Source organism: Leucoraja erinacea, chromosome 6 (assembly GCF_028641065.1).
Source record: "Leucoraja erinacea ecotype New England chromosome 6, Leri_hhj_1, whole genome shotgun sequence".
Classification (NCBI taxonomy): Eukaryota; Metazoa; Chordata; class Chondrichthyes; order Rajiformes; family Rajidae; genus Leucoraja; species Leucoraja erinaceus.
The window spans coordinates 68,312,657-68,334,462 of NC_073382.1; the positions used below are offsets into that span (position 1 = coordinate 68,312,657).

General features: G+C 43.8%; 1 protein-coding gene across 1 annotated transcript in view; it reads left to right on the forward strand.

Moving 5' to 3' along the window:
* The first annotated feature begins 1,086 nt into the window (after positions 1–1,086).
* The window catches only part of LOC129698264 (pannexin-1-like), a 31,999-nt gene continuing 11,279 nt past the window's right edge, over positions 1,087–21,806 (forward strand). Inside the window, 2 exon segments of the mRNA XM_055637299.1 lie at positions 1,087–1,705; positions 17,398–17,534. Of these exon segments, the coding sequence (XP_055493274.1) occupies positions 1,525–1,705; positions 17,398–17,534 (318 nt within the window). The 5' untranslated portion in view covers positions 1,087–1,524.

Below are 21,806 nucleotides of genomic sequence, written 5' to 3' on the forward strand. Positions count from 1 at the left end.
TGGCAGCATCTATGGAGAGAAGGAATATGTGATGTTTCGGGTCGAGACCCTTCTTCAGACGTAGTCATATGTTGGAGGTAGACAAAAATGCTGGAGAAACTTAGCGGATGAGGCAGCATCTATGGAGCGAAGGAGTAGATGAAGTTTCGGGTCGAGACCCTTCTTCAGCCTGATGTGGGTGGTGGGGGGGGGGGGGGGGGCAGGAAGACAAAAGGAGGTGGAGACAGGAGGCTGTGGGAGAGCTGGGAAAGGGAGGGGAAGGAGGGAGAAAGCAAGGACTATCTGAAATTGGAGGTCAATGTTCATACTGCTTGGGTGCAAACTGCCCATGTGAGGCGCTACTCCTCCAATTTGCAGTGGGACTCACTCTGGCCATGGAGGAGGCCCAGGACAGAAAGGTCGGATTTGGAATGGGAGGGGGAGTTGAAGTGTTGGGCCATCAGGAGATCAGAGGTTGGTTATTGCGAACTGAGCGGAGGTGTTGGGTGAAGCGATCGCCAGGTCTACGCTTGGTCTCACTGATGTGGAGCAGTTGACACCTAGAGCTGCAGATGCAATAGCTGAGGTTGGAGGAGGTGCAGGTGAACCTCTGCCTCGCCTGGACAGACGGCTTGGGTCCTTGGATGGAGTTAAGGGGGGAGGTAAAGCGACAAGTGTAGCATTTCCTGCCGTTGCAAGGGAAAGTACCAGGGGAGGGGGTGGTTTGGGTGGGAAGGGACAAATTGACCAGGGAGTTACGGAGGGAAAAAGCCAAATGAGGAGGAGATGGGAAGATGTGGCAGGTGGTGGGATCCCATTGGAGGTAGCGAAAATGTCGGTGGATTATCTGCTGTACGTGACGGCTGATGGGGTGGAAGGTGAGGACAAGGGGGACTCTGCTCTTGTTACTACATAATACTACATACTGTCCTTGTCATATATTGGAAATTGGATTATCTGTAATGATCTTCCAGTTTATCTGACAGACGATCTCTTTGTTTATTCCACCTCCAGGCGATTTCTTTCAAGTCTCCGCCCTTTGCCGATCTCCGCAGTTTAAAACATGACTCATTCATAGTTTTTTTTTTTATTAACAAAATCTTTTCTCTTGAAAGGTGATGCGAAACTTCACTTTCTATTTGCCACCAATCTCAGAGGAGAACCTCAAGCAATGAATGTGGCGGGGCTTGCACTGACAGCGAGGAGCCCCCGGTTGAATGGGCTGGTTACTGCTGTAGAAGGGAGCACGCCTGGTGCAACACTGTACCACTCTGCCTTTGTCACTGAGATGTGGACCTCCTCCTGACGGGCGGGACACCAGTTGACAAGAGCCGGGGAGATCCGGAAGTGCAGTTCATGGAAACAAAGTCCGAGCCGGTACACGTGAAAGGGAAAGGCCGGGGTGGCAGCGACAAGGAGCGGCGCCAGAGCCGGAGCCGGACCAGGACCATGGCCCGGAGCAGCGCCGTCCACACGCCCTGCGCTGCCCGGCTCATGGCAGCGACTCCCCTTCTTTAGCTCTTGTCTGCTCGGTGAAGGGAGGCGATGGCCATCACCCACGCCGCGGCGGAGTACGTATTCAACGACTTTCTCCTGAAGGAGCCGGCCGACTCCAAGCTCAAGGCAGTGAGGCTGGAGCTGGCCGTGGACAAGCTGGTGACACTGGTGTCGGCTGGCTTGCCGCTCCTGCTCATCTCGCTAGCCTTCGCGCAAGAAATCTCCATAGGTGAGGCTGCATCCCACCTCATCCTCTCCCTCCTCCTCTCCTTCCCTCTCCCCCTCCCCTCTCCCCCTTCCCTCTCCCTCTCCCTCCCCCTCCTCTCCCCTTCCTCTCCCCCTTCCCTCTCCCCTTCCTTCTCCCCTTCCTTCTCCCCTTCCTTCTCCCCTTCCCTCTCCCCCTTCCTTCTCCCCTTCCCTCTCCCCCTACCTCCCTCCCTCTCTCTCCCTCTCCATCCCTCTCCCTCAATCGCCCGCTCCGGACCTGCGAGCCGAGCCGGGGCAATGGGCATTGCGGGCGAGACTCGGTCCTTTTCTTGCCCGCTGATGCTTGAGTCGCGGAGGGAGTGCAGGGGGCACGGGTGTGGGGGGCAGGTGGAGGAGAGGGCGGCCTGCCCGTCCGCCTGGGCTGCAGAGCAGCGGCCGGGATGCGAGCTCCACCCGTCCCGATGGATCTTCAGTGGACGGAGCGCAATCCCACTCACTCCCCAGGCCCGGCTCATTTCTCACAGCAGAAATTGCGAGGAAGGGGGCAATTAATCAACGTGAATCACTCCCCTTAGTTGTTAACCATATTAACCTCGAAGTTGCCAAGTGTGTGTTTCGTTCTGCCTTTGCTAAGTGAGCGAGATTGCGGGGAGTGGGCGTTGAGGCCTCTCCAACACCAGTGGCCATTAGAGTTAGGGGAATATCTGCTGCCGTGGGCTCGATTTATTCACTGCAGGCGCTGGTCTTAAAATTAAACCGGCTGTGATTGTCCTTCCCGACAGAGGACGGTTCAAGCGACCTGCGTTTAGTGGATGCGATCTCGCACCCTCGTGTAGAAAGGGAGAACGTTATCAGTTTTAAACACACATCTGACTCCAGTGAGAGTGCTCACCAATCTACATGTGCCAGACAGGCATGGTGGCTGTTTGGATAATACAGCAATGCAGTAGCTTCATAATTGTAAGCACACTGACTGTATCGTTTCCCCTGGTGTTATATATTGAGTTTGAGATATTAACATATTCACGCCACTTGTGTCATTATTATTTAACTTCGATATGTTGTGGAATTGCGGTTCGTATTTACAATGTTTTCGTTGTATCAATTTTGGTTGCAACACCTCGGGAAATTATCTTGAGTATAATTGAACACGGGTTTCGATATTGAATTTGTAAGTGTTTTCATGTTTCCCTCTACTGAACTGGGTGGGGTGGGAGTTAACCCAAGCTCGTCTAGGGTTGGTACCTCATTATTATATAACCAGCAATAAATTCTACAGCGAAAGAGAAGAGAATACATTAATAAAGTGGATAGTACCCAGGATTGTATAAGGTTGAAATCCGTTGTAGGACAGTGGAATGTGACACAAGATCATAAGAACATTGGAGCCACCAGGACCTGCTATTCAATATGACCCTGGGTGATCTACCCCAGGCCTCATCTCCTCCTCTGTATGTCCTCATGTCCATCAGTTTGATGTTCTTTCAGAAATATATCTGTCCTTTAAGTAACTCCAGTAATCTAACTTTCAGACATCATTACTCATTGGGGTAGAGAATTCTAGAGACTCGCCACCATCTGTGAGAAGACATTCACATACCTCAGTTTTAAACAATTGTCCCCCTTATCTAGTAATTATATCTCAAGACCCACTATATAAAGACTACTTTATTACCTGCTACTTCCCCCCATGCATAATATCTTTGTGTGTTTCATGATCAAGAACACCTATATATCTGTCTATTTCACTCATTTGCTGCCTCTTGCCATTGGGACAAGTCTGCCTTTGGGCTCCTGAAACGTCACAAGACTCAGTTTCACATGTTAAGTTCCATTTGCCTAGTTTTTGCCACTAATTCAAAAGTGGGTGTTTGATATATTGCCTCTGTCAGGTGTTTGATATGTTACCTGTCAGATTCTTGAAAGAAAGATCCAATTTCCACTCCCCTTGGCATATTTTTACATTTTATAAAGGGGTGGATACCTCGTTAATCCGTTGAACTGCAATTTAAGCATTGTGCCTTGATTTCGCAGGATATTTGGAAAGTCTGTGTTATCTTTTCCAAGAGCACTTGAACTTTAATAGGTAGTGCAAGTGAAACGTGTCAAAGCTCTCTTAACTTAGTGTTTCATACATGAGCAAGTTTTCAATGTACTGATCCAGTTGATGAAATAATTAAAGCAAACCATGTTTTAATTTATTGTTTGGGAACAGGTAAGATCAGCATTTGTGGTAGTGGTGAGGACTGATAAACTACAGTTAGTCTTAAACTTTGTGGGGTAGGTACAGTTGAATTGCTTTCTAGGTCATTTAAGAATTGATCACAAAAGGTGGGTCAACAGTTGCTTGGCGTTTTAAGGATGGAAGATTTCCTTCACTGAAGGATATCAGTAAAACAACATTTATTTTTTCTGTCAATCTGATAGAAAGACTAATCGTTGCAAATTCCAGATCAAAAACCACATTGAAATTTCATGATTGTCATGGTAGGATTCGAATTCTGGTCTATGGTTTGTTAGTCCAATAATTGAATTGCTGTGCCACCACAATGCCAATGCAGTCAGGTGTATGGTACACAAAATTGCTGGAGAAACTCATCGGGTGTCAGGCTAACTGGTTCATAGAAACATAGAAACATAGAAATTAGGTGCTGGAGTAGGCCATTCGGCCCTTCGAGCCTGCACCGCCATTCAATATGATCATGGCTGATCATCGAACTCAGTATCCCGTACCTGCCTTCTCTCCATACCCCCCCTGATCCCCTTAGCCACAAGGGCCACATCTAACTCCCTCTTAAATATAGCCAATGAACTGGCCTCAACTACCCTCTGTGGCAGAGAGTTCCAGAGATTCACCACTCTCTGCGTGAAAAAAAGTTCTTCTCATCTCGGTTTTAAAGGATTTCCCCTTTATCCTTAAGCTGTGACCCCTTGTCCTGGACTTCCCTAACATCGGGAACAATCTTCCTGCATCTAGCCTGTCCAACCCCTTAAGAATTTTGTAAGTTTCTATAAGATCCCCTCTCAATCTTCTAAATTCTAGAGAGTATAAACCAAGTCTATCCAGTCTTTCTTCATAAGACAGTCCTGACATCCCAGGAATCAGTCTGGTGAACCGTCTCTGCACTCCCTCTATGGCAATAATGTCCTTCCTCAGATTTGGAGACCAAAACTGTACGCAATACTCCAGGTGTGGTCTCACCAAGATCCTGTACAACTGCAGTAGAACCTCTCTGCTCCTATACTCAAATCCTTTTGCAATGAAAGCTAACATACCATTCGCTTTCTTTACTGCCTGCTGCACCTGCATGCCTACCTTCAATGACTGGTGTACCATGACACCCAGGTCTCGCTGCATCTCCCCCTTTCCCAATCGGCCACCATTTAGATAATAGTCTGCTTTCCTGTTTTTGCCACCAAAATGGATAACCTCACATTTATCCACATTATACTAAAAAAGTGGGATAACATTAGCTACCCTCCAATCCTCAGGAACGGATCCTGAATCTTTAGAACATTAGAAAATGATCACCCATGCGTCCACAATTTCTAGATCCACTTCCTTAAGTATCCTGGGATGCTGACCATCAGGCCCTGGGGATTTATCAGCCTTCAGTCCCATCCGTCTACCCAACACCATTTCTTGCCTAATGTGGATTTCCTTCAGTTCCTCTGTCACCCAGATCCTCAGGCCACTTATACATCAGGAAGATTGTTTGTGTCTTCCTTAGTGAAGATGGAGCCGAACTACCTGTTCAACTCATCTGCCATTTCCTTGTTCCCCATAATAAAATCACCCTTTTCAGTGGCAGCATCTATGGAGAGAAGGAATATGTGATGTTTCGGGTCGAGACCCTTCTTCAGACGTAGTCATATATTGGAGGTAGACAAAAATGCTGGAGAAACTTAGCGGATGAGGCAGCTTCTATGGAGCGAAGGAGTAGATGACATTTTAGGGTCGAGACCCGATCTGGTCAAACGGATGTGGGGGGTGGGTAAAAGAAAGGGAAAGGCGGAGACAGTGGGCTGTGGGAGAACTGGGGAGCGGAGGGGAAGGAGGGAGAAAGCAAGGACTATCTGAAATTGGAGGTCAATGTTCATACTGCTTGGGTGCAAACTGCCCATGTGAGGTGCTACTCCTCCAATTTGCAGTGGGACTCACTCTGGCCATGGAGGAGGCCCAGGACAGAAAGGTCGGATTTGGAATGGGAGGGGGAGTTGAAGTGTTGGGCCATCGGGAGATCAAAGGTTGGTTAGTGCGAACTGAGCGGAGGTGTTGGGTGAAGCGATCGCCAGGTCTACGCTTGGTCTCACTGATGTCGAGCAGTTGACACCTAGAGCTGCAGATGCAATAGATGAGGTTGGAGGAGGTGCGGGTGAACCTCTGCCTCACCTGGAAAGACTGCTTGGGACCTTGGATGGAGTTAAGGGGGGAGGTAAAGCGACAAGTATAGCATTTCCTGTCGTTGCAAGGGAAAGTACCAGGGGAGGGGGTGGTTTGGGTGGGAAGGGACAAATTGACCAGGGGGTTACGGAGGGAGCAGTCTCTGCGGAAAGCCAAATGAGGAGGAGATGGGGAGATGTGGCAGGTGGTGGGATCCCGTTGGAGGTAGCGGAAATGTCGGTGGATTATCTGCTGTATGTGACGGCTGATGGGGTGGAAGGTGAGGACAAGGGGGACTCTGCCCTTGTTACTACATAATACTACATACTGTCCTTGTCATATATTGGAAATTGGATTATCTGTAATGATCTTCCAGTTTATCTGACAGGCGATCTCTTTGTTCTCTATTCCACCTCCAGGCGATCTCTTTCAAGGTATCCGCCCTTTGCCGATCTCCGCAGTTTAAAACATGACTCATTCATAGTTTTTTTTATTATTAACAAAATCTTTTCTCTTGAAAGGTGATGCGAAACTTCACTTTCTATTTGCCACCAATCTCAGAGGAGAACCTCAGGCAATGAATGTGGCGGGGCTTGCACTGACAGCGAGGAGCCCCCGGTTGAATGGGCTGGTTGCTGCTGTAGAAGGGAGCACGCCTGGTGCAACACTGTACCACTCTGCCTTTGTCACTGAGATCTGGACCTCCTCCTGACGGGCGGGACACCAGTTGACAAGAGCCGGGGAGATCCGGAAGTGCAGTTCATGGAAACAAAGTCCGAGCCGGTACACGTGAAAGGGAAAGGCCGGGGTGGCAGCGACAAGGAGCGGCGCCAGAGCCGGAGCCGGAGCCGGACCATCGGGTGCAGCAGCATCTATGGAGCGAAGGAAATAGGCGACGTTTCGGGCCGAAACCCTTCTTCAGACTGGTGGGGGGGGGGGGGGGGGGGGGGGGGGAAGGAGGAGGAAAGAGGAGGAGGAGGAGCCCAAGGGCGGGCGGATGGGAGGGTGGGAGGAGACAGCTCGAGGGTTAAGGAAGGGGAGGAGACAGCAAGGGTTAGCAAAACTGGGAGAATTCAATGTTAATGCCATCCGGACGCAAGGTCCCCAGGCGGAATATGAGGTGCTGTTCCTCCAATTTCTGCTGTTGCTCACTCTGGCAATGGAAGAGACCCAGGACAGAGAGGTCGGATTGGGAATGGGAGGGGGAGTTGAAGTGCTGAGCCACCAGGAGGTCAGGTTGGTTATTGCGGACTGAGCGGAGGTGTTCGGCGAAACGATCGCCCAACCTCCGCTTAGTCTCCCCGATGTAAATCAGCTGACACCTAGAGCAGCGGATGCAGTAGATGAGGTTGGAGGAGATGCAGGTGAACCTTTGTCGTACCTGGAACGATTGCTTGGGTCCTTGAATGGAGTCGAGGGGGGAGGTGAAGGGACAGGTGTTGCATTTCTTGCGGTTGAAACGGAAAGTGCCCGGGGAGGGGGTGGTGCGGGAGGGAAGGGAAGAATTGACAAGGGAGTTGCGGAGGGAGCGGTCTTTGCGGAAGGCAGACATGGGGGGAGATGGGAAGATGTGGCGAGTGGTGGGGTCACGTTGGAGGTGGCGGAAATGGCGGAGGATTATGTGTTGTATTTGCCGGCTGGTGGGGTGAAAGGTGAGGACCAGGGGGACTCTGCCCTTGTTGCGAGTGCGGGGATGGGGAGAGAGAGCAGTGTTACGGGGTATGGATGAGACCCTGGTGTGAGCTTCATCTATGGTGCCGGAGGGGAATCCCCGTTCCCTGAAGAACGAGGACATTTCCGATGCCCTGGTATGGAATGTCTCATCCTGGGAACAGATGCAGCGTAGGCGGAGGAATTGGGAGTAGGGGATGGAGTCTTTACAGGGGGCAGGGTGGGAAGACGTGTGGAGTCCAGATAGCCATGTGAGTCAGTTGGTTTGTAGTGTATGTCGGTCAGAAGTCTGTCCCCTGCGATGGAGATGGTGAGGTCAAGGAATGGTAGGGAAGTGTCGGAAATGGTCCAGGTGTATTGGAGTGCCGGGTGGAAGTTGGTGGTGATGTGGATGAAGTCAGTCAGTTGTGTGTAGGTGCAGGAGATGACCCCAAAGCAGTCGTCAATTTAACGGAGATAGAGGTCGGGGATGGGGCCCTGGTACGTATTGAACAAGGATTGTTCAACGTACCCGACAAAGAGGCAGGTGTAGCTGGGGCCCATGCGTGTGCCCATAGCTACGCCTTGTGTTTGGAGGAAATGGGAGAAGTCAAATGTAAAGTTGTTGAGGGCGAGGACCAACTCCGCTAGGCGGAGGAGAGTGTCAGTGGCTGGGTATGGGTTGCTCCTCTGGTCGAGGAAGACCCGGAGGGCTTTGAGGCTATCCTGGTGGGGGATGGAGGTGTACAGTGACTTGACATCCATGGTGAAGATGAGGGGGTGAGGGCCTAGAGTGTGGAATGCGTGGAGGCGGCGGAGAGTGTCTGAGGTGTGTCAGGTGTATTCTGGTGTTCCCCACATCTGCAGCTCAACTGGCAAATTGAGTATCAAATGTTTGTTTCCAAATACATCAGTCATGGTGTTGACATGTGTATTGATTAGAGGTTGACCTGCAGTGGTTACTGTGGTTGTACTAGCTCATGACTTGCCAATTGCAAATTATATGAGTAAGAAGGAACTGCAGATGCTGGTTTACACCGAAGATAGACACAAAATGCTGGAGTAGCTCAGTGGGACACTCAGCATCTCTGGAGAGAAAGAATGGGTGACGTTTTGGGTCATTACCCTTCTTCAAACTATATGACTCACATGGTCTCAAAAGATTGAGTGTTCTCTTAACTAACCCACTCATCTATATATTTAGTGTGTGCTTCAGTTCATAGATTCAGCATCTTAAATTGATTTTTAAAAAGTGAACTCGTTACTGTAATTTCCCATCTTTTATGAATTTTCTGCCACACCATGCCAGATGCAATCAAATTAGCATTGCTATCAATATATCAGCTTATGTATTGTATGCCTGTGATCGTTAGTTTGTGATCATTAGTACCTTGAACCTTTTATGCTTAAATGTGACATTCTCTAATTTTACCGATGACATGCAGGAAAGTGGTTACATTGTGCCTTTCATGACCTTATGCCATCCCAAAGCACTTCTCAGATGAGTATTTCTGATATGTAACCACTGTTGCATTCTTTAGTTTTATTTCCTGTTTTCCTTCAGGTTTTGAGTTTGTGCATTATTTGATGCATTGTTTATGGGAGTTTCATTTCCTTTTTTATATTGTGTAGGAAAGAATTGCAGATGCTGGTTTAAATCGAAGGTAGACATAGAAAGCTGGAGTAACTCAGTGGGACAGGCAGAGAGAAGGAATGGGTGACGTTTCTGGTCGAGACCCTTTTAATATTGTCAGCTGCCATGTATCACATTGGCGAGATTTTTTCCAGTTTGAATTATTAAGTATCTATTAACAACTATGTTAAGCTCATTGAGTGTAAAGCAGGGTTGGGCATATGACTGTGCTCATGGTAAACAGTCTATTATTACACAGCAAACAACAGTTAACCTACTCAGAAAATAGTATCTGAAAAAGCAGTGGAAAGAGAATTTATCAGAAATCATTGTAACTCCTTTCAATAAAGTAATATGATGAGTGGAGAATAGTTAACTAGAAAATGAAGTGCATAAATCCAATCTCAGTCATTAACAGCTAAGTTATCATCACCTTACCTTCCCATAAATGGGCTCATGTGGATGACCATGATCCAGTATTGTTCATTCTTTATATGGAGTAGTGTACGCTGCAGTTACATTTTCCACAGTTACAGTTGTAATTCAGGCTACAGTACTGGATCAGATCACACTGTTGGCCAGCTCTCTGGTCCTTAAAGAACAGCCAGCTAGCTATGTTGCACACACCATCTTGTTCAACTTTCCTGCCTCTACACTGCAGCATTAATGCAGGGATGTGGGTGCATTTGATCTCCTGCTCTGTTCTTCAATGGACAACTAAGCCTGGAAGGTGTTATGGAATGACCTGAGCTGCAGAACCACACTTTGGATCTGGTCCATCAATTGTACGACTGGCACACTTAACTTGGCCCCAGTTATTGGAATGAATTCACTGACCTTTATTGAAAAAGGAAAATGTTTTTCTCCGTTTTGATGAGAATTTTATTTCATGTCTGAAGGTTAATATATTCCTTAAATATTAAAATGAAAATGCTTTTTAAACTGTTTCTGTATGTTTCTGAAACAGTGAAGAGGCGGTCAATATAGTTCATGAGTGGGGATTTGTTTTGCCGGAAGCCAGTTCACGAGACTGCAAAAGATCAATGGGGCCAATGGACTAGCATGAGAGGCTATGGCTATGGTTGGATTCAGCATGGCTATGTTCTGTCCCATGTTTGAGTGGTATCTTGTACATTTTCAGCTTTTGAAGTATAATTATTGAGTGCATAGTTATGCTTCATAAATAGCATTAATGATTCAAACGATGGGCAGTTTGCACCACAGCGGTACGAACATTGACTTCTAATTTCAGGTAGTCCCTGCTTTCTCCTCCCCTTCTCAGCTCTCCCTCAGCCCACTGTCTCTGCCTCTTCCTTTCTTCTTCCCGTGCTCCCCACCCTCACACCAGTCTGAAGAAGGGTCTCGACCCGAAACGTTGCATATTTCCTTCGCTCCATAGATGCTGCCTCACCCGCTGAGTTTCTCCAGCATTTTTGTCTACCTACAAACTACGTTTAATGTCATCTTGTGCATTTTTAGCAGGTAGTGGAGATCAGATGAGTGTGGGCGGGGGTAATTAAGCCAAGACCATTTCACTTAACTACATGGGCATTGAATCTCAGGTTTCATGTACGCCTTTGTCCTTCAATGTTTACCCTTCTCTGTACGTTGAGATGTATTTTTGACATTAGAATCAATGAGAAAGAACATCTACTCAATTGTGGGGTTTAAGTTTCTTGCAACTCCCTTGCGATGCAGGTTCCCTGCAAGACTCAAAGGGAAAGCAGTAACAAAACTTGTCATTTACTATCCGTTATGTAGATCTGCTTTTGCCTTTCCTGCAGCTTCAAAATCAATTGCATTTTAACATCATGTCAATAGTTTCAATTTCAAAATGATTGTTTTACCACAGATACCTTGCATACAGTTCCTTTGTGCAAATCATTCATTGTAGATTTACATTATCTTTTGTGTTTTTCACTTCACTTGTATGTCTGAAGATTTCTTTAGAAATATCATTGCAGTGGTACACTGCCAGAGCAATAGGCCATTAGACCAGTCCATTTTCTAGTTAACTATTCTCCACTCATCATATTACTTTATTGAAAGGAGTTACAATGATTTCCGATAAATTCTCTTTCCACTGCTTCTTCAGATACTATTTTCTGAGTAGGTTAACTGTTGTTTGCTGTGTAATAATAGACTGTTTACCATGAGCACAGTCATATGCCCAACCCTGCCTTACACTCAATGAGCTAACGTAGTTGTAAATAGATACTCAATAATTCAAACTGGAAAAAATCTCGGCAATATAATACATGGCAGCTGACAATATTAAAAGAAAGGTCTCGACCCGAAACGTCACCCATTCGTTCTCTCCAGAGATGCTGCCTGTCCCACCGAGTTACTCCAGCTTTTTGTGTCCACCTTCGATTTGAACCCGCATCTGCAGTTCTTTCCTACATAATATAAACAAAGAAATTGAACTCCAATTAACAATGCATCAAATAATGCACAAGCTCAAAACCTGAAGGAAAACAGGAAATAAAACCAAAGTAGCCAGTACTGCAACAGTGGCTACATATCAGAAATACTCATCTGAGAAGTGCTTTGGGATGGCATAAGATCATGAAAGGCACAATGAAACTCCTTCACTTACCTGCAAGTCATCTGTAGAATTAGAGAATGACACATTTAAGCATAAATGGTTCCAGGCACTAATGATCACAACCTAATGATCACAGGCATTCAATACATTAGCTGATATATTGATGGCAATGCTAATTTTATTGCATCTGGCATGATGTGGCAGAAAATTCATTAAAGATGGGAAATTACAGCAACTAATTCACTTTTAAAAAATTAATTGAAAATGCTGAATCTATGAACTAAAGCACACACTAAATATATAGATGAGTGGGTAAGTTAAGAGAGCACTCACTCCTTTGAGACCATCTGAGTCATAGAGTCTGAAGAAGGGTCTCGACCCAAAACGTCACCCATTCCTTATTTCCAGAGATGCTGCCTGTCCCACTGAGTTACTCCAGCATTTTGTGACCATCTTGGGTGTAAACCAGCATCTGCAGTTCCTTCCTACACAGGAACTTTTGTTTCTTTTGTTTTAAAATTCTGCATTTATATTGGGCCCTCTAAGATAAAATCAATTTGAGCTTTAACTTATGAAAATTATTCCACAGTATACAACAATATTGGCATTAATTTATGTTTCATCCAAACTATTTCCTGATGATGATGTATCTTTGGAGAATAATTCCTCCCAGGTGCTATGTTTGCAGTGCTTCCTAAAGTGTGCATGTAATAACCTGTAATAGGATGACATGAACTGTTTATGCCTTACTATAAGCTATATTTAAAAAATGTGATGGGAACAACCTGTGTTAAACAAAAACTAAGGAATTCTTCAGATTGACAGGTCACAGAATGGCATAGAGGATAATTAGGGACCAATGTAATAAAAGTTGAGAGTGCTAGAAATACTCAGTTAGTCAAGCAGCATCTATGGAGAGAAAAATAGAGACACTATATCAGGTTTATAACCTTTCAGATGACGGGTTCTAATGGAAGTTCATTGACCTGATAACATTATTTGCAGCATTTGCAGCATTTTCTTGTTTTTCTCCTGGTTTTGCAACATATGGTAAGTTTCTTGCTTTCAATTAAATCACAACCTGATGGTGGAGAAAAGGCAAAAAAAATGTTTGAGGGATAATGCTTTTTAGCCTGCAGATATATTTTTAATTGAAAATGCAATTGGTGAATATGGGTCTTTTGATAAATTAGCCGTTTAAACATACCATGTTGAATCGAGTGTTCAATCGCACTCAAGTGCGTAGGAGCTCCTGGACAGATAACACTATCACAAATCTGAAATAAACCAATAATGACCCAAGCTGGAATCCAACAGTGGAGCCTGAAAGTGCTGAGATTCCTCAGCATTAGGAGGGAAATGTCTGACTTTTAACTAGCTTTAATCGCTGCCTAGAATTTACATAGCTATTTGATAGAAAGATTAAACGAGAACTTACCGTTTGAAGTTTGATCTTGACTTTATGAGAAGTTGGAGTGAGAGACTACGTGAAGAACCCACCAGCCCGCATGCGCATCACTCTTCGGAGCCACTGTATGAAACCACGGTTCACTTAAACCAGAATCAATCTATAGAAAGATTAATAACCTTTGACTTACCGAATGAAATTTATGAGATAAATTGTTGGGAGCGGAGGGCACGTAGTCTCTCACTCCAACTTCCATAAATTCAAGATCAAACTTCAAACGGTAAGTTCTCATTTAATCTTTCTATTTTATTTCGAAGTCTCATGATGAGACTATGTGAAGCAATAAACCAATCTGTATGTGAACACATTACACAGATAAACCATAAATGGTAGAAAAGACATGGGCCATTAACAATGTGATGCTAACTTTACATACATGTACATTGCCCTTAATTTGACCACAGTCCCAATTGTCTTTGAGTTAGACACAAGCTCATGTAGCACTGTCCAGAATTCTATCTGCAATCGTCCAGACATGTTCAATGATATTTTATAACTTCCGAAAGCGCGTTCATCTGAGCCTCCTGCTTTTCCAACAATGTGATCAAGAGGAACATCCATTCTATTGGCAGCTGACATGCCAGCAGCCCTGGTAGTGTGTGACTTGAAATAATTTTTTATTCACACCCGCTTTCAGCTGCTTACACTTTATCCATATAACCATATAACCATATAACAATTACAGCACGGAAACAGGCCATCTCGACCCTTCTAGTCCGTGCGGAGCACATATTCTCCCCTAGTCCCATATACCTGCACTCAGACCATAACCCTCCATTCCTTTCCCGTCCATATAACTATCCAATTTATTTTTAAATGATAAAAACAAACCTGCCTCCACCATCTTCACTGGAAGCTCATTCCACACAGCCAACACTCTCTGAGTAAAGAAGTTCCTCCTCATGTTACCCCTAAACTTCTGTCCCTTAATTCTAAAGTCATGTCCCCTTGTTTGAATCTTCCCTACTCTCAGTGGGAAAAGCTTATCCACGTCAACTCTGTCTATCCCTCTCATCATTTTAAAGACCTCTATCAAGTCCCCCCTTAACCTTCTGCGCTCCAAAGAATAAAGCCCTAACTTGTTCACCCTTTCTCTGTAACTTAGTTGCTGAAACCCAGGCAACATTCTAGTAAATCTCCTCTGTACTCTATTTTGTTGACGTCCTTCCTATAATTAGGCGACCAAAATTGTACACCATACTCCAGAATTGGCCTCACCAATGCCTTGTACAATTTTAACATTACATCCCAACTTCTATACTCAATGCTCTGATTTATAAAGGACAGCACACCAAAAGCTTTCTTTACCACCCTATCTACAGCCCCATCTTGAAATAGTCTGCACCAACAATCTCTTGTGAGTATTTTATATCTATGAAGAAACTTTTCCTTCATCTCATAGGTTCTTCGTAACCTCAATGTACCTTTTCACATAATAAACACCCACAATCTCCGATCTGGTGGGTATGCTGCCAGCTCCAACTAGTACCCAAACTTGCCTGCTCTGTTTATGAGTTCATTCACATAAAATGCTACCCTCTTGTCAGATATGACCGAGTATCCAGACGGAGATTGTGTAAAGACTGAGCTCTTCATGCTGAAATAAGTGTCATAAGCATGGCTAACTTAAGAGTAACTGCTCCAACGTTAGGGATACAGCTGATGTCAATTTGCATTAAAAAATTAATACTGATTCCACACTACTTTGTATCCAGGCTTTAGAGAGTTCATATAAAAGACACCTTCCATAACCTTTGTCACCAGTGGATAAGAGACAATCATTTATTGTCCCACTTCTAGTACTAGATACGATGTCAAAGCACTGCGAGCAGTGTTAATTGCGCTGTAACTTAGTCACTTCTCATAAAACCAAACTGAAAGAAACCCACAAACCTCTGCTACTTCTATTTAAAAGTAGGTCACATGTGTCTCTTCACAAAACTTTTCCATACAACCATGCAGTGATAGGTGCACAAGTGATAGGTTGAACTAACCACTGCTCTGGTCTGTGAGCAAATATAGGAGCTTCTTTCAGCAGACCTATTTACAATGGAAACCATGGTTGAGTAGGCCAATTTGGCACTATAATTCATGTTGCCTCGTCTTAAATTATCTTTGGAGGCATCTGCCGATATTTATACCATGTGCATGCCTCTACAATATTCTGTTTCTTATCTGTGGGTAGAGTCACAGACATATCTGCAGAGTTTATGACAAAACCTAGATATGTTATAGATTTTGTCGGCTCCAGTATGGACTTTCCTGGATAGCAAACCCTAGATATTCTAGGTGCCTTTGTTGCTGAAGCAGCTAACTGTGACAAATGATCTCTTCCCTACAATATGCATCTCATTTATAAACCCCATGACAATATGCCCTTTAGATCTGAGTAGGGCAACATAGACTTTAGAATATTTGTAAATAGCCTAGGGCTGAACTCAATCCCTTAGGTAGAGCCTAAAATTGCCACAACTGGCCTTGCCAGATAAACTTCAGATATATCCTGTGACTCTCATGTATTGGTACTGAATAGTATGCATCTTCAAGATCGATTGAGGCCATAAAGCAATCCTTTGTAATCAGCTATTTTGCTGAATGAAAAATATCCATCTTAATACCAAATAAACTCATCCCTAAACTTCTTGACCTTGGTCTTTGGGCCTCCATCTGCATCTAGCTTCTGGAGTTCTTGGCCACCAGACGGCAGGTGGTCATAACATTTCCTCGACATTACTGACCCTTATGGGTGTGTGCTCTATTCCTTGTAGACCCATTAATGTGAGGCCAAGTACAATGCCAACAATCTGGATGATACCCCTGCCGTCCAGAGAAATCATTATAATCACAATCATACTTTATTAGCCAAGTATGTTTCGCAACATACGGGGAATTTGACTTGCCAAAAAGCATTAAAAAGCAACAAAACACACATTTTAACATAAAAATCCATCACAGTGACTATTCCACATTCCTCACTGTGATGGAATGTGAAAAAAAAGTTAAATCTCTTCCCTTCTTTGTTATCCCGCGGTCGGGGGCCTCGAGCCTTCCGTTGACGGGATGATCTTGGGTCTTGTAGCTGGCGGCAATCGCGCCCTCTGCTTCGGGGCGATCAAGCTCCTGCATCGGGGGGAATCTCAGCTCCCCCACGTCAGACGATCTGACCCCGGGTTGGGGCTGGTCGAACCATCGTCGTTTTGAGCTTCCCGACATCGGTCTCTACCCGAGACTGCAAGCTCCCCGATGGTGAAATCTGCAGGCCGCAGTTGGAGCGTCGATCCCAGCCAAGGGATCGCAGGCTCCGATGGTAAGCCCATGCCCCCGTGGTGGGGTTCAAAGTCAACCCCGAGCAAGGCCTCCAGCTCCATGATGTTAGGCCGCAGAGCGACCGGAGATACGATGCGGAAAACAATCTCGGGCAAGGTAAGATGTTTTTAAAAAAAGTTTCCCCCACCCACCCCCCACATAAAACAAACCAGAGAACATTAACACAAGCTTTTAAAACACAAAAAATAACAAAAAAAAGACAAATAGACAGACTTGGCGAGGCTGCCATCATGCGGTGCCCCCTGGTGGTAAAAAACAACGATTAGATGAAGTAGAGGAAATAGATTAATAGCCTTGTGTCATGGAGTCAGTACAACAACTTGGCCCAGAACAACATCAAGATGAAAGTGTTGGTTATTGGGATTACATTATGATAATTAGTCTGAATGATGCTGATTAAACTTGGATAGTTGGATGTATCATTTTTTGACCATGAAATGTTGTTCCTAATTTGTTCAATGGTCTGCCATAGCATAATCTTAGAAATGAAAATAATCAGTTCAATAAAGTTAGTCAGATGTGGATCAACGTTCTTTATCTCTCTTAATCATTTGGTATTTGGGGGAAAAAAAAACATGTCAGCAATTTGAATCAGCAACGTTCAAAATTAGTGCTGATCAGATCATCCACCTATAGTTTAATTATTTTCTACATCACACCACTTGTCTTATTTATATTTGCATACATTTATTATTTTACGACAGGTACCCAAATTAGTTGTTTCTCCCCAAGTTCGTTCTCCTGGCGACAAGCAGCTTACGTGGATGCATACTGCTGGGCATCACTGCATCGACCTTCCCCAAAGACTGATTCGGAGCAATTACCTCTGTGGCTTCACAAGGTAAAATGTGTTTTCCAATGATTTCTCATTTTATATTACTTGTGGATTCTTTTTTCGGGATCATAAGATCATAAGAGATAGGAGTAGAATTAGGCCAATTGGCCCATCAAGTCTACCCCACCATTCAATCATGGCTGATCTATCTCTCCCACCTAACACCATTCTCCTGCCTTCCACCCCATAGCCTCTGACACCCATACTAATCAAGAATCTATCTATCTCTGCCTTAAATATATCCACTGACTTTGCCTCCGCAGCCTCCTGTGGCAAAGAATTCCACTTATTCACCACCTTCTGACTAAAGAGCTATAACTAAGAGGACTGGCTGCTACGAACAGATTGTGTACAATAACATCTTAATAAGAAGTCCTAATATGACTAGCCAATGCTACTGCTCCTCCTTGGCTGGTATCTGCTATTAGGTTAATTCCATTCATTTGATGCAGATTACCTTGATTTCCATCCACCTGCACTGCATCTCTCACTATCACCATTATATGTTTGATTAATGCACAGTGGTATTTTATTTTCTGTGTGCTGTAACTGAGGAATAATGAGAGCACACCCATGGGGTCAGGTAGTCAAAATGGATCGATTCCACTATAGAAATGTGTTGTCGTGTTTAGGATTACATTATTATAAGTCTGAATGATGCTGATTAAACTTGGATAATTGGATGTATCATTTTGTTTTTGTTAGACATGTCAAATGGTGATTTTTAATTTGCTTGGTTTTTAAATGCAGCAGGGGATATTCAGACTTTTGCTACCTGTTTAATGACAACAAAATAGCCACTAGATTTACATGCTGCAACACTTTAACTTTCAAGTCAAAGTATAAGCAATAGAATGTAACATTAGGCCAAAAAATGAAATGGATCAATGAGGCTGAAATTCAATTTTACCTCAATTATCTTCCAATATAAGATTGCAGTAAATTCTGAGTAAACTTGAAAATAATCTCTTCATTGAGGAGAAAAAATGCTCATTAAATATTTTAGTTTGTGGATGTTATTCGTACAGGATTCAGGAATTCGTTGTTCAGTTACTCCAGTGTCCCAAATCATTTTTATTTTACTTAATTAAAGCAAATCGTAGATTCATGTATGTGGCAAAAAAAATAGTCGTAATTACTTGGTAACCAGTTAGGCTCTACCACATAGAATACCAAACTCTAGTTTGAAGGATTGTTAAACACATCTGAGCAACTTTGCCACCAACAATGCAACAGTTTATGATGCCTGATTTCTAAAGTGATGAAAGTCTCTTAATCTGCTCAAATCCTTCAGCCATTGTGCTGTGCTTAGATGTTTTCAACTCTTTTGAGCAGCGGGACACAATCCTTGAAGGAAGCGAGTAAAAGTTCTACCTTAAGTATACTGATCGGTGCCAGATGATATAGGGGCTGTCCCACTGCGGCTCCTTATTGGCGAGTTTAAAAGACTTTAGGAGAGTTTGAAAAAATGACTATGTTGAAGACCTCCTTCGACTATGTTGAAGACTATCTACGACTACCTTTGACTACCCACGATTACCTACAAATAACATGCCAACCTACTTCGACTAAACCTACGAGGAAAAAAAGTATCGATTTTTTCCACGGCGACCTTTTTTAACTCACGGGCATTTTTCAACATGTTGCAAAATACGCCACGACCCAGCTGAGGCCTCGAGTACGCGGAGACTATTCTCGAGCATGAAGGAGAGTTACAAAGACCTCCTAGGACCTTGTGTCGACCATGCTGAGAGTATGAGTCAAGGGCAAACTTGCCTGAACTCGCGGATCTGGTCGCCACAGCCCCTTCAATCAGGAGATCTGTGATAGTTTCCAACAGGACTGGTCCTGCCAGAAACTGTCTCATGATCAGAGGAGACCCAGGCAAATGATACTTGTATTCATTTGTTAGGTTTCCTGAATTGCTAATTGGATTGAGAAGGGTTAGGGCAGGGCTGTGAGAAAGCATGCGGTAGTGAGGCTGATTTGTTGTGAGGCTGATCTCTTGGTTCTCTCCATTTGGGGCTTTGAGCATAGTACTCCATAGTACCCTCCTTTAAACTTGTGGAACTAAAGGTTATTAATGTCTGTTTACACCATTCCACCATGTTAAATGTTTCCCCTCCTGCCTTAAACCTATGTCCTATAGTTCTTGATACCCTACCATAAGAAAAAGCTTCTGTGCATTCACCCTATCTATTCTGAAGTGTCAAAGCTCATGCTTTTATAAACCTGGATAAGGTCATCCCTCGGCCTCCTGTGCTCCAAGGAATAGTCTTAGTCTGCCCAATCTCTCTAGCTCATGTCCTCAAGTGCTGGTAACAACCTTGTAAATCTTCACTATACTCTTTCCAACTTAATGACAATAAAATGTAAGCTTTTAAAACTTTTCTTGGTTTTCAGTATTACCACACAATAATTTTAAACAATGTTCCTCATTTTCATAAATGTGGATAGTTCATTTGCATTCTACAGTCCTGCCTATTCTTCCCTGATTAAGTAATTAAAAAAAAAAGGATGCATTGATGCTGGTAATGCCAACATTTATTGTCCATCCATAACTGCCTTAGTAAATGTAGATAGACACAAAATGCTGGAGTATCTCAGTGGGTCAGGTAGCATCACTGGAGAGAAGGAATAGATGACGTTTTGGGTCAAGACCCTTCTTTAGGCTGAGGGTTAGGGCAGAGGGAGAAATGGAGACATGGAAGGGTAAGATGTGAAAACACAGATCAATGATAAGGATGATGATGATCCATACCTTTACTCCAGCCCCCCACAGGCCTCCACCACCGACTCCCTAATGTGGAGTCAGTTACATTCTCCATTCTCACTGCTACAAATTTTCTTGGGAAGGTATCCCAACAATGCTGCTGAGCAGGGATTGTCAGGATTTAGATTCCGCAATGATGAAATAATTTCCTAATCAGGGTTGTGTGAGAGTTTTGGGTGGCTGATCTCTGGTGGCTTTATTCCCATTTGTCTGCTGCTCTTGGTAGGTGTGTTGCAAAACCTACGTGAAGCGTCGTTGAAAATCTGCCCCAGCCCGTGTGTGTGATTTTGGCGCTGTTTTGAGGGGGCGGGTTTAAAACGCGATTTTTACTAGGCTGTTGCAATTGAAAATGTTCAGCCTAGTAAATCATTAACGAAAAATCGCTGAAAGACCCCGTCGCAAAAGGTAATATTAGTTTTTATGGCCTTGTATAATAGTTATAGTAGTTTAAAAATCACTCTCTAAACCCGCGACCTCTCGCAGCCCCAGGGTTTTATAAAGCAAACAATTAAAGGTATGTAGCTTATTTTTACATTAAAAAGGGCTTCTTAAGAACCCTTTATACAAAGTTTACTATAGCGAGTAGCTAATTTTGGCCCCATTATATCCCGCAGTATTTTTCTGGGCATTTGAGGGCACAAATCTACCGCAATGTGAACGTTCTAAACCAGCGCGTTCACAGGATCCCACTGGAAAGCTGATTTAAAATGGACTTTAATTTGCAGCAATTGAACACTAAATTCCTTCCATTTGGCCTATAAATTAATGTAAATGAGATTTCAAAATCATGTTTTATTGTGAATTATTTATGAATATTATTTGGACACTTGGGCTATTTAAAAATGTTAATCATTTATTAAGAAATGGATAGATGTTTAGATCTAGTAATTGAAGTTTGAAATTTGCTACACTTGGGTAACTAACTATCAAATTATGTTTTAATTTCAGGTCATCCAAGTAAGATTATTTTATATTTGTTTCAGAATGCTTCAATCTACGATAACTGAAAATTTCATTCAGTTCTCTTAATTTTTAAGAAGGTTATGGGCTTTTGACTGTTCACGATCACAGCTTTTTTGTTATGTCCATAGAAAATCAATAGGGAACAAGATGCTAATTTCCGAGTATGAAAATGTCCATAACTTTTTAAATACTTGAGATATGAAAGTGAATTAGGTGTCAAATTAAACTTCTTTTTATGCTCTATCTGATGGGATAAATTACAGACTTAATTTTTTAAATCTCAAAATTTTGTAACATTGCTACTCTTGGTGGTCGAGATAAGGATTTAATAGAAAGTCTAGGAATAGAACCGCAAACAATCTGCGTTGGCTTTTGTAACTGGCTCACATTGTGGTACACTGGTGTCTGTGGTACACGTCTGTGGTACACTGGTGGTGGAGGCAATGACTATTTAGGGTAGGGGATAAAGTACAAATCAAATGGCTGCATTGTTTTGAGCAAGTGTGGTGCGGCGCTGTCGGCTGATCGTTGTCCTCACAATT